The 13,714-nt window shown below is 45.1% G+C and overlaps 1 protein-coding gene across 2 annotated transcripts in view; it reads right to left on the bottom strand.

Moving 5' to 3' along the window:
• Positions 1 to 13,714, bottom strand: part of CACUL1 (CDK2 associated cullin domain 1) — a 55,750-nt gene that overhangs the window by 30,817 nt on the left and 11,219 nt on the right. For both annotated transcript variants that reach the window (XR_005068462.1, XM_037059664.1), the window contains exons 2-3: positions 9,653 to 9,779; positions 8,715 to 8,817 (exon numbers count right to left, since the gene is read on the bottom strand). Coding sequence is in view for 1 of the 2 variants with exons in the window: in XM_037059664.1 (XP_036915559.1) it covers positions 8,715 to 8,817; positions 9,653 to 9,779 (230 nt within the window). In the remaining variant the exon portion in view is untranslated. The remainder of the gene's footprint in view (positions 1 to 8,714; positions 8,818 to 9,652; positions 9,780 to 13,714) is intronic.

Genomic DNA, 13,714 nt, shown 5'->3' with positions numbered 1-13,714 from the left:
TCAATATTACAATGGCTGCACAAAAATTCACCAATTTTGGTATTTTTTTTAAACAAATGTACACTGATATGACAGCTGTCACAATGACAGCTGAGCGCTATCAGAGCCATTGCACAGAAAAACCTAAACGAACTTTCTGGCCAACCCAATACATGCTTGTAAGTATGTACAATGTTTGAATGCACTATTTAATCAGGATGCATTTCGATTACTTGTCCATCTTTTATTACCACCAAAAATGCTGCAATGTATAACTTCCCACAGATGTCATTTTGTAGACAGTTTTAAAGTAAAATTTCAAAGTTAAAATGGTAGGACTAAATAATAACCTTATGTATCACTAGATAAAAACAAAATAATGTTGGCATCTAGTCTGGAAGACCCAATCTGCTAAACATCACTGAGTAAATACATTGTGAAAAATGCCTCAAGGCAAGAGCGGAAGGGTCCAATCTGCTACTCCCATGAAGGCTTCACCGGAGGGGAGGGGAACATAGCTTGTTACCCTTAACTTCTGAGCTAGATAAGGAAGTTTGGTCAGTTACTCTAATTAAATGCATATTAATTTTGGAGCAGCATGATTTTTTAAAATCATTTTACTACCTGTTAGACAAATATAGCATAAGCTAGGCCAGCTCTGCCCAACAGAACTTTCTGTGATGATGGAAATGGCCAATATGGTAGCCACTAGCCATGTATGTTACTGAGCACTTGAAATGTATTTAATAAAACCAGGACCTGAATGTTTATTTCACTTTCATCTTAATAACTACATATGGCCAGAGGCTACCAACCTGGATGCCGCAGACGTAAACTATAAACAAGCTCCACAATTTCATATTTATGTCTTTCCTCCCCCACCCATGCCTGCCCCATCACCATCCCACCAAAATGAAAAATGAAAAATTAAGGATGTGTTTTATGTCTACAAAAAACATTCTGGTTTTCTTTAAATAAAATAATGATTTTTCCATGTGAAAATGAAATAGGAAAGAAAACGGAGTGAAAAGAACTAATAAACATTACAAGGGCACTCATATCTATCTTTACAGAAGGAATGCATGTTCACTAAAATTTTTAAAAATTAAAAATGCAATTATAGAAAAATAAGCACTACCAACATTGGTAGGTAACTGGCATTAACATTTTCTTCTGCTCTTATGTCTGTGTATTTAATAAATACCAAATTCCACTATTTTGTATCTGTTTTTATCACTCCACTATATATCACCAACATCTCCCAGGTCAGATGTATTTCTGTGACATAACAGTAACACCATTGTCCATTTCATCAGTCCCTCTTCATCAGATACGGAAACTGGGCTTTGCTCTTCATATTACCCAGGTTTGCCTGGATACTCCTAACCCAGATTAGCACTTCAGTGGTACAATCTGTTCAGCGGCTTCAGCAACAACGCCATCTTACATTTAAACATGAGACAACACCACTTCTTGCTTAAGAGGGAGACCAGCTTCAGGCTCCATGCTTCCTCCGCAGCCCGGTGAATCTGAGCCAATGCTGCTCCCCAAATCACCTGAGCAACCTGTCAGGGACACCGGTTCCTTGGCCACACCCCCAAGCCCTGACTCAGAAGCTCTCCAGAAGGGTCTGTTTTTAGTGAGAACTGCCGGGGATTCTTCAAACCGCTGCCCCAGCAGCTGTTAAGCATTTGGAAATGCCCACCACAGCCCCCTTCAAAGGCAAGAGGAGGTCTACGGGAAGAAGTCTAGAGGATTCAAGGAAAGGCTGAGCAGCAACTACCATGCAACACAAGGCACGTGCTGCGTGACAACAGTGACGATTCAGCTGCCAACTCTACCGCAATCAGCAGAAATCGACACACTAACACTTTAACATCAGGACTAAGACTATCAGTGAACTTTTCCTTTAAATTTAGTAATTTCTTGACTGTCACTAAATTCAGTAGTTATAAAGGTATTAAAATGGAGCAGTGACGTTCCCCTCCACTAAGAATGCAGAAATTCATGAAAGAACATCAGTCCCACATGACGATTTTAAAAAAGGCTGGTTAACCTACGTAATCTATTTTTTGAGCCTATCAGAGACCTGAGGTCTTGGTATTTTACATACACAATGTCCAACTAGATGAAGTGAATTCCAAAAGGTGACAAGCTCCCCCAACGAAAGAAAGGACACACGAACTGCTTCTCCTTTGGGGAGGACACCCACAAACGCTGGTAAGAAAACCATGTTGTAATGAGTCCTTAAAGGCCGAGTATGAACTCACAGAATTCCTGAGCGCCTCGCACAGGGTGGTGCCCACTGGTCCCCGCTCTTTTCCAGGCTCCCGCTGGGTCTTTGAGAGAAGAGTGACGGCAGCGAAGGGGATGTGCCAAGATCTGAGGATGAGGCAGGAGCCCCTGAAGAAGCCCAGCATGTGTTGTGCGCTCCAGGAGGGAGAGGGTGGTGATCCGCTGCCAATGGCAGCCATGAACAAAAGCGGCCTAAACCTTGGACCCTACTCAGGTACAAAGCAAAAGTCATTTGCTGAAGGGACAAAGTAAGAGACCCACCTGCACCTTGGTGACCCTTCTGTGAAGTGATGCAAAAACTCTACCACTGGCGTGACCCCTCCAGCCCACCTGTCCCCAGCAAAGGTTGCTTACCACCGGAGGGGGTAGAAAACCTGCCCCCGCCCAGGTTCCTGCCCCGGTTCCTGCACTGTCGCAAACCAAGAGGACACTGCTGCTGAGGGAAGTGCGGGAAGCCTGCTCACTCCTCGAGGCTGCCACAGGGTGCAGGGGACAAGAGGGCAGGTGAGGGGACAGCAGGAAACCCTCCTGGGCTCTGGATGAGGGACAACAAACACATCCTTCAGGCCAAACCTGGCCCACCGCCACACGTTTTCATTAATATGCAATAACTGCAACAGTCAAGCCCGTCACTTAGAAACTGTCTCTGGCTGCTTTCATCTGCCACAGCTGAGCTGAAGAAGCTGCAACCAAGACCATGAGACCCCATGTGGATATTTACTCTCTGACTCCTGGTGGAAGCAGTTTACCAACCCCTGCTCTAGACCTTGAACTGAGGAGGAAAAGGCTATCTGCAAATGGGGTTGGGAAGTGGAGCCTGAGAAGGCTGACAAAGCCCCCTCCCAGGCCTCAGACTCACGGACGATTCCTATGGACGATTCCTATGGCGGAGGCAGGAGCAGGAGAACCGAGCCAAACAAAAACCACAGGCCCTGCCCCCCACCTCCCACACCTTGTACCACCTAACAAGTAGCCAGCCAGCCAGCCATCCACTCGCGGCTGACTGAGGAGGGTGAGAGTGCAAAGAAGGCCCTGCAGAGAAGCAGAGCCCACTGAGAGCTGAGGAAAGAGCGGGAGGAGCAGAAAACCTCCGGACTCACTCCCAGAACCGGGAAGCCATGGTCCACACCTAGGGCTGCAGTAACAACAAAGCCTGCAGTCACCACGAAACTCAAACCCAGCTCAACTGGCATGAATGAGAGCCACTTGGCCCTTCACACTGGCAGCCTGACAGAAGAGAGCCACGCCCATGTCTAAGCATAAGCATTGTTTACGTCCGTCTCTACTGCTGTGTTTATGCACAACGTTCAGCATTTAACCAAAAATTAAGAATCACTAAAAAAAAAAAAAAACAAGAATCAAGAAAACATAACCCATCGTCATGAATTAAAGAGTCAGCCCAGGCTGGTGTGGCTCAGTAGATTGAGCACTGGCCTTCGAACTAGAAGGTCAGGACACCTGCTGGGGTTGCAACCACCGCCCCCAGCCCCCAGCGTGGGGTGTGGGGAGGGTGAGAGGACTGATCTGTTTCTCTCCCGTTCTCTCCTCTTCCCTCCCCCTCCCTCAAAAAAAAAAAAAAAAGACACTTTAAAAAGAGAGTTAACAGTCCCAGGTGCAATGATGCCCACGAACAGTGACCATCACATAGACTTTAAAATAACTACAGTTAATGCTCGTAAAGACCTTATAGGGAAGGTGGACAACATGCATACAAAGATGTGGAATTTCAGCAGACAAATGGAAAGTTGTTTTTTAAGTCAAATGGAAATGCTAAAAATTCTCAGATTAGTTTAAATCTTTTAATATTTATTCCTATATTACCAGGTATGATTTTGGCATTTTGGACACCATACAAATGGACCTGATGCTCTCTCAAGGATCCTTAATATTATTTTCTGAATCAAAGTAGAAATTCCTTTTTTAAAAATCTCCTCTGCACAACTAACTTCAGCAAAAACAAACAGTGTGTCATATGCTTTTAGTCTAACTAGCTCATTCCATGACCTTCCAGAGCAGTCTCCACGCTACGGACAGAGGGGTCACGGCCCAGGAGCAGCGTCAGTCCCCCCTGGGGCTGACAAAGAGGCTGCCTGAAAAGGGAGCCCCCCCAAACAGCTCCGACACTGTGCTCTCGGTCCTGCTGCGAAGGTAGCGTTCCCACTGCAGACCACCCCAAACCGGTAAGTTGTACGGAAGGGAAGTGAACCACAGGAGCCTCAAGTTGTCATTAACACATCGGATGCGCCTATTATAAATCGTAACAATGAGTTTCTCATCAAAAGTACCAATAAAGAAGTGAAGGTGAGCCCAGAAGACATTTCTCTTAGGGGTATTAACTCCCAAAGTTAACTGCTACTATTATTGCTATTACTATACTATGGTATGGACATTTCTTCCTCATTTATTTCTAAAATAAGACTTTCCCCAGTGTCTTAAACAGTAACCTGCACGGGAAGTCTAGTCTCCGTGTTCCTGGATTCCTTCAGCTTATCCACATGATGAGATAAATCTGGGTTCTAATCCCGGGGTCTGAAACCGACTAGCCAGGTGACACAGCGCAGTCCCAAGAGGTCTAAGGACCAGTACTCAACACGGGGAATCTCCAGAGGTCAGGACTAGGACGACCTCCCACTGCCCCATGCACCTCATCTCTCAAACGCTTGGCAAAAGCTACCTCTTAACCCTGTTTGCTTATTTTCAAAAGTAAACGGTTTCCTTACTTTTTCCAATTTAAGGACATGACTGTCTCAAAACAAAGTTTATTTTAAAGGAGTGCAACTTCTAACCGTACTGTGTGCACTGTGGCAATAAACTACTGCAAATAACTGTTCTTTACTTAAGCGATTTGACTCTGCTCTCACCACCGACTCCGCCTTCTGAGTTCAGGAAGCTCTCTGAACCGAGTAAGACGGTTCTAGTAATCTCAGCTGTAAAACTAAATGTGCTTTCCATCAGCCAGTGGGTACTTTCTGAGACCTCTCTGGGACCCGGCATCATGGTCAGCGTGGTGGGGAGAAAACACCGTCCTGCCCTCAGTGGACGGCAGTGAACACACAGGGCACCTCACTGGCAAATTCTCTGGGCCAAGAACAACTCTGCTACAGCAACTGCTCTAAATTCTAGCATGGATTAATAAACAGATCTCCAAATAACTTGTAAAAAACATTTTGGTAGAATATACATGTGGAGAGTTACTTACCAGCTGGCAACAATATTTATTTTACTTGAAATACATGTAAAAAGGCTAACAGGCAACTTTCTTATTATCTAGAATCTCCCTCACTCTAGCAAGGAGTAAGTACCATATTTGGGGGAATAAAAACTTTCTTTTTTTAATTCTGTGTGGTTCAACAGGTATAGATACAATAAAAACAGAAACTCCCAACCGACCAGGTAACAAGACATGCTGAGTTATGCTGCCACCCACTGGACAAAGCACAAATAGCACAGCAGCCCCTGATCTGACTTTAAACCACAAGAGAACCTGGCTCAGTCTCTGGCAATTGGCAGTGTCTCTGAAGAATGAGTCAAAGTTAAGTAATGTTAATCGATTATGGTTTATTTTCTATTAATTCCCATTATTACCTGGTTTTAGAGTCAAATGACATTTAACTCAGGATATATTCAGCTTAGAAGACACCAAAATACTTTAATAAACATTGCAACATCTTCCTTTTCCCCCTGTCTTTGCAGTCTCTTCCTCTGAACCTTGAACTCAGGCGGCATCACTGGTGCTGCTCCTAACACTTCAATGTTGCTGTCCTGGCCGGGAACCAAATCCGGTCAAACACTGTTCACTGGAGGCAATACACAGTGTTAAGTTGCACACCAATGTCAAAGGAAGTTTACTAATGGTTTCTTATCTGGTAAAAGTAAAAATATACTCTCAACTTAACAAACTGAATTAACATATACAATAAATTTATCAACACTACTTAGGGAGAAAATGTCTCAACTGCTCCAGGGAATTCCAAGTTCAGACACACACAAAAATAATCAAAATGTGGAAGTGTCACTTAAGGCAGTTTTAAGAGTAAAGGATGTTAGTTATGCTCAACAAATTCATTTATCCAAAACGGCAGTGGGGCAAAAGCAAGATGGTCTAAACACCATGCATTCAAACACCCGCTGTGCTAACCTCAGGACTACAGTAGCAATACAGACAAAGTGCTACAGAAGCAAAGGGAAAGTGCTTAACTGAGCCTATGGGGAATGACGAAGTTAAATGCTGGGCAAACCCTGACAGACAGACAGAACGCCCCCTCCACAGAAAGGGAAGGAAGGACAGAAGCAGTGGCAAGAGAAACCAAGAGAGAACACACAGGAGGATGAAAAGGCAACGCATGTAAGGGTCTTGACTTGTTAGACATTCAGCCTCTACGCCTTTTTATTGGAGCATGTGATCCATTTGCATTTAAAGCAACTGTTGATAGATATGTCTTCGCTACCATTTTATTATACACATTTTTTTATCTTAAAAAAGACCCTTTAATGTTTCTTGTCACACTGTTTTGGTGATGATGAACCCCTTTAGCTTTTTCTTGGCTGGGAAGCTCTTTATCCGCCCTTCCACTCTAAACGACAGCCTTGCTGGGTAGAGTAACTTTGGCCGCAGTCCTTGTTTTTCATCACTTTGAATACTTCTTGTCAGTCCCCTCTGGCCTGCAAAGTTTCTGTGGAAAAATCATCTGACAGTCTTATGGGAACTCCCTTGCATATAACTGCTTTTTCTCTTGCTGCTTTTAAGATTCTTTGTCTTTACTCTTGGCATTTTATTCACGGTGTGTCTTGGTGTGGTCCTCTTCGGGTTCACCCTGGTTAGGACTCCCTGTGCTTCCCAGACTTGTCCAGAGATGGGAATGGAGACCACACATACTCCACAACAAAGATCTCAAGGCTCTGTACACTCTGAACTGAGTGTAACAGTGTTTTGCTTTTTAAATGCATACATTTAAGAGACTCACTTCAGGTCAAAAGGTACATACAGACTGAACGTAAAGAAATGGAAAAAAATATTTTATAAAATATAAAAATGGGAACGAACAAAAAGCTAAGATTGCAATACCTACAGGCTAAAACACAAAATAAACAAGCAGAACAGAGACTCACAGATACAGAGGACATTTTGACAACTGCCAGGTGGGAGGGCAGTGGGGGTATGGGTGAAAAATGAGGGGGTTAGAAGCACAAATTGGTAGTTGCAGGACAGTCACGGGAATGTGAAGTACAGTGCAGGAAATATAGTCAATGATACCGTAATAACTAAGTGTCATAAAAATATCATAACTAAGTGTGGTATCAGAGGGGTACAAGATGTATCGGGTGATCACTTTGTTGAGTTATATGATGTCTAATCACTGGGTGTACACCTGAAACTAACGTAACATTGTATGTCAACTGTAATTTAAAGTACAAAATTATTTAAAGTAAAAAAAAGGATTAGTAGGTAAATCGCTCAGAGCCGTAACCCATAGGTCTTGGGTCTCATCTACAATTTACACACAATGTCTCAGCGCCAAACACAGTTCAATGAGTAAAAACTTTGTGTCAGTGGCAAAAAGGTGAAGAAAACATTTTATACTAACGAGAGGAAAAGTATATTACTTGGCTACAATAAACAATACTCTGGAATATGTTTTTTAATCTACTTAGTGCAACAACAGTCCAGAGTAAGTAAGACTAAGAGACCCCGGCACACGGTAAGTGAGGAACGACATCCAAGCCCCCCATCCCCCATCACTCACTCGAAACGGCGATTTCGGCACTGCCGGAGCCCCCCCAGCCGCGGGTGGACCCTGGTAGTCTACTGCCCAGGGGCTCTTCTGTTCATGTGCCGCTCAAATGTGACCCGGCCCTGGTGTAAAAACAGCACCTGACCCCCAAGCACTGGAAACTACTGGGGCAGAGAGGGCGCTGCAAGGACCACGAGCCCACGTGTTTCCCCCAACAGAGTATTCTCCCCACCTTTCCCCGGACCGTGCGGCCAGGACGACGCTCACCAGCAGAGGGTTCATCAACAAAACGCTGACTTCGGTGTTTGCATTAGAACTTCTAGGACCTGGTACATGCACTGCTCCTCAAAGATAATTTATTAAAAGTCCCAGGAAAAAAATTAACATATACATGCTTATATTACAAATGCCACCAAATACTAAAGTTACCAGAAAAAATGAGGCTTTAAATAAAAAAAATATTCCTGTGGTAACAAATGAATCAGTTAAAGTCTGAGATACAGGCAATATGAAAATTTCCACAATTTATGTCAAAATTTTAAAATAATCTATTACGACAATTAGCTGATTTGGTCACTATCCATCTAGAAAATATTTATAAATTTATACCACACTCAAATTAACAAGCTTCCAAAGATACACCACACAGGCTAATCTCAACCAGTCCGAAAACCCCAAGGAGGCGAAAAGCACCGCCTGGTTCTTTACCTGCAGCTCCTTTGAGACCCTCTCTAAGTGACCAGTGATCTTTTTAATCAGATCGCTGTACATCTGCTCCGAGTGCTGCTGGCACACACATTTATACACGCAGCTGTTGGGGGAGAACACAGAGAAACCAAGTTAACGATGGAGCACTTAATTCAGCCTACAGCTAAAGCATCCACAGCCCCTGGTCAAATAGATAACCAACTCGGGCCTCAAAACAGTGACCGATCACAACTTCAAGTAAAAATTTACCCCGCCCCAACCAGTGTTCAGATGAGAGAAGTACTACCAGCAGCAACAACAATCTTTCTGAGTACTCCAGTGCACATTTTGTCAGCACTAAACAACCTGAGAGTCTATGGCAACTCCTTAAAAACCACCCCACCCCCTGCCACTGTAATGAATGTGAAAACAAGGAAGAGGGAGTGATCGCGGGGAAAGTTTCTAACTCCCCCAAACATGTGCAATGTAACCTCTCCGTGCATCTCGAGTGGAACAACTCGGGTGGCTCCTCCTCCTCCTCCTGTGACTGGGCTCATCGCACACCCCAGGTCCCCCCCAGTTTGCTGCTTCCACTTAGCAGGAGCTGGGACACCAAACCACCAGAGGCAGAGAACTGTGTGTCAATGAACACCAACAGACCAAGCGAGGGCCTCCCTGGGGGACTGAACACACCCACTTTTGCCGCCCGCCGTTGCTTCTGCATCACGTGTGGCCGAGGGGAAGGCTGAAGTGGAAGAAGCCTGGTCCGGTGGGATTAACTCTACCTCCATTTGGACACCAATTCTGCAGCAGAAAGTGGGAGCCAAACTTCCAGCCCACGAGTGTGTGACACATGGACAGCTTCTGTATTACACCCTGCATGCCAACACGCTGCCATAACTCACAGCGCCGTGAACCCAACACACCCCTCAGCCCCAGCAAACCAAACCCGCACCCACCTGTATATCTGTTCGTAGGAGATGGGGATATAGTCTCCAGGACTCTGGGTCAAAAGCTGATCTATGGCACCATCCAATTTTGGCCAGTATGTGCTCTTATAGTCTTCAATAGTTATAACATTCATCACTAAAAGTCAAAAGCAAGATAAATATTACCACCGTTACATGTAAACAAAAACTATACCAATTCTGCGCCCTCCGTCAAATTCCTTTTTGATTTCACATTGACAGTCCACCACCTAAATACAACTCAATTACTAACCCACTTCCAACTTAAAAAAAAAAAAAGCAGCAACCTGGTCAGGGGTTTTAAGCAACCACTAATTTGATTTTAGAAGGAATTCCTATGAGTCTGTCCAGCTTTGAAAATAAAAACAAAACAAGCAAATATCGCTGGCTTTCCCTTCCCACTTTCTGCAAGCTTCCACAGTCGGGGGAGCTTCTCGATCACGCATTGCCAACGACGTACAAAGACGGCCTCACTGAACCACGGTAAGGTTCTGGGACACCCTGGGAAGACCTACTCGAGCACATGACTCTGCAAATTGAAGCCCAAAGACTATGGCAACCAAAGAAGTTGCTGGAGACCTGCAGAGGCTTCTTGAACCACCAGTAACCCCCAGGCATTATTACCACAGCTCTGACTGCGGCTCTAGCTATCTTCACCTTACACTTTGGAAAAGTCCGACAGGAGGGAGAGGAAAAAAAAACACGTTGATGAACTGCAGCCTTGCGTGGGAGGCTCGCCTCATTCCCACTGGCTGGCTCGTTCCTGGCCTCCTAACAACTATGAGATCCAGGGGTGACCACTATTTCACAAGAAGGAAATGAAGCTAGTGTTAGAAAGAACTACCCAGAGCACCTAGGACACCACGTGTCCTATGGACCTCCACTTCCTCCCGAGATCAGAGCTAACAACTGCTAGATTCGGTATTTTCCCTCACCAGACACGGGGAGCAGACGGCTGACCCCCCTAAGGGTTCATGGCTAACTACTGGCAGAGATACCAGGTGAAACAAAGCCTTTACCGAGAGTCTTTCTACCACGCTGACAATTTCCAAATCTTAGTTATTTGGGTTCAAGATGTTTCTCATCTCTATGTACCACCTATATCATTTTTTGTTGAATATTTTCTTTCAATCAATACAAGGTGGGGTTTTTTTTGTTGCTTAAGTTTACTTTGAAGGACACAAGAAATGAACTACTGATTCACACAACATGAAATAATCTTTAACGCATTCTGCTAAGTGAAAGAATCAGACCAACAAGGCTGCATATTGTAAGATTCTCACTGACAGGCACTAATAAAGGCAAAACTATACGGAGGGAGAGAAGTCGGCGGTTGCCAAGGGCTGGGAGGTGGGGCGGTCTGTCTACCAGGGGGTGATAGGGAGAAGTTTTTAGGACAATGAACTGTTTTGTATGGACACACCACCCCACTTGTCAAAACCAAGACTCACACCATAAATTTACTGTAAGAAAATTTTAAAAAATCAACCAGGATGCAGTGGTAAAGGTGAGATACAAACTGTGATGAATCTAATCTACAAACGAGTGACACAAGCTGAACTGAAAGGAAGGGGAAAACTGCTAGATGCACACATGCGAAAACCAAGGACTGTACCTGGGTGAGCTCACAGGTGGGCATGCACAAGCGCACACGCACACACACACAGTAGACAGAGGCCAAACTGCAGGGCCTTGCGGACACTGTGACAACTCTGGCTTTACACTGAGTAAAGGGGAGGCTTTGAGGGGAGAGGGGACCTGGTCTGACTCCGGTTTCCAGTTTCCGATGGATCCAGGGGCTGAGTCAGGTGTAAATGAAGTTAGGTAGCTATGAGGTGACGGAGGTGGGGCCAGATGGGCAGTGAAAGCTGCGAAGAGCCAATGAGATCTGCTGACGGCTTGACTGTGGGCTGTGAAAGAAGGGTCAAGGATGACTCCGACGTTTTTTGGCCTGAGCAGCCAAGGATGGGGTTACTGTTTATTAAGATGATGAGGGTATGGGAGATGCTTAGCATGTCTGAGAGTGTAGCAGACAAGGGGGGGACCCCCAAAAAGATGAAACTGTCTTCTGGAGGGTGGGCCCCTTGTGGTAGAGGCTTCTCCTGCTGGGTGAGTGTTCTAGGAACCCGTCTGCATCAACGTAACCAGCTGGTGCTGTTGTAAGAGGCTACATTCAGCTCCAGCGAATTTTTTTAAGACCCTTTCAACGCATTTGCCCATTTCACGATGGGCGATTCTGAAGCACACCTGCCCACACCGCCCTGCGTGGTCAGCAGTTTTGGGCCATAAACTGCATGACCCCTGTGCTCCACCTTCCCTATTCACCACTTCCACCACCAAGTGACTTTTTTTTTGTTTCCCCTGGATGAAAAATATCCTCAAAGGGAAACGTTTTGCCAGTGTGGAAGAAGTGAAACAAAAAAAATGGCAGAAACGCTAAAAGGCATCAAAATTGACAAGTTCAAAAACCGGAGCAGTGGAAAAACATCTCAATGGGTGTACCACATCAAATGGAAAGCACTTTGAAGGTGATTGAAGTTTAAACATGTAAAAATAAATACACAATTTTTATAATAAATTTAGGGTTTTTCTGGTTCCCCCTCAGAAACTGTGGACACAAAGGCCACTGTCAACACCTACCATTATTTTTTTAAAGAATTTTTTTATTTTATTTATTTATCTTTAGAGGGGAAGGGAAGGAGAGAAGGAGAGAAATATCGACGTACGGTTGCCTCTCGTGCGTCCCCCGCTGGGAACTGGCCTGCAACCCAGGTATGTGCCCTGACTGGGAACCGAACTGCGATCGTGTGAGCTAACACCTACCATTATTTGCCTCAGTGCTCTCTCTGGCTGCCAGTGTTGCTCCGCCTGAAGAACGACATCTCCAAGACCCACATTTAAGTGCCGACTAATGAGAAATACGGTGCAAACACCCCAGCATCTCCTTTACTGTCCAGCGAGGTACATGAGCTACACGACTCCCAGAGTTCCTCACGGGAATTAGGCTTCAACTGCTCACAGTAGTGACTTCTTTACTGGCTTCCTTGCCTTTCCTATCTTTCTCATGTCTCCACTCCCCAACAGGTGCTTCCTAGATTCACCCCCTTACGCTTAAAACAACTTGCAGTTTTAAAAAAAAAAGAAAAGAAATCTATCAAAAACGGAAAGGCAGTGTCATCTGCCACCAAAGGAAAGGCAACACAGGAATACACGTACAAAGCTATCAAAGTGCAGCTCTGTGCCCTGCATCAAAGGCTCTGAGCCCGAGGCCAGCACCCCTGTGAGAGGGAGACCGGCAGGTGCTGGAAGCTCTAAAATAGCTCCAAAATACTAGCTTTCTGCTTTCAGAGGGCTCAAAGAAAATTAAAAAACAAAAAACCTGAACAACAAAACCACTTTTCCCACTGTGTGATGCCAGGTTACCGAAGCCCCTAATCAGAGACCACCTAAGCCGCACCTAACCCCTCTCTACACTAAAAGTTGAGGCTTGAGTAAGTGACATGCTCAGCAAGACAACTCCAAGTCCCCAAAAGGCAAGAATGAACATACCATTCCCAGGGACACCTCAGCTGCTCAGTTCCACAAACTGCACCTCCAGGAGGGCAGGTGGGGGACACTTCCACTTCTCAAGCACAGGCTTCCCCCATCAGCGAACCCCCAAATTGAAGATATGGAGGAGGAAAAAGACCCTGAAATGTAAAACCCTGCAGCCCCAAATACAGCACAGTGCCCCACGACAGAAACAGTGCCCACTAGTGCCTCTCGGGTGTCTTTCACTCGCCACTTTTCTGACACTCTGGTTTTCATGGCCAAGTTCTTCTCCTCCAAATCCCTTCTCCCCACCAGGAAAGCTACCTTCCTTCAGAACTGACTCCTGAAGAACAGTATAACGGCATTATGAAACAAACGGAAGAGCCAAATTTAGCAGGCTAAATACTGTCTTAAACACAATGGCTCTTTAGATTAAATATCATTAACGACAACTAGGTAACGGGACAGAATGGAGTAGGAGAAGAAAAAGCCCTGGCTGTCCAACTTCACTCTGGCTGGCCA

This window comes from Sturnira hondurensis, unplaced genomic scaffold (assembly GCF_014824575.4).
Source record: "Sturnira hondurensis isolate 20B ecotype Veracruz unplaced genomic scaffold, ASM1482457v3 Scaffold0011253, whole genome shotgun sequence".
NCBI lineage: Eukaryota > Metazoa > Chordata > Mammalia > Chiroptera > Phyllostomidae > Sturnira > Sturnira hondurensis.
The sequence above is the reverse complement of the archived record's forward strand: the minus strand, read 5'-3'. Positions and strand labels throughout refer to the sequence as shown.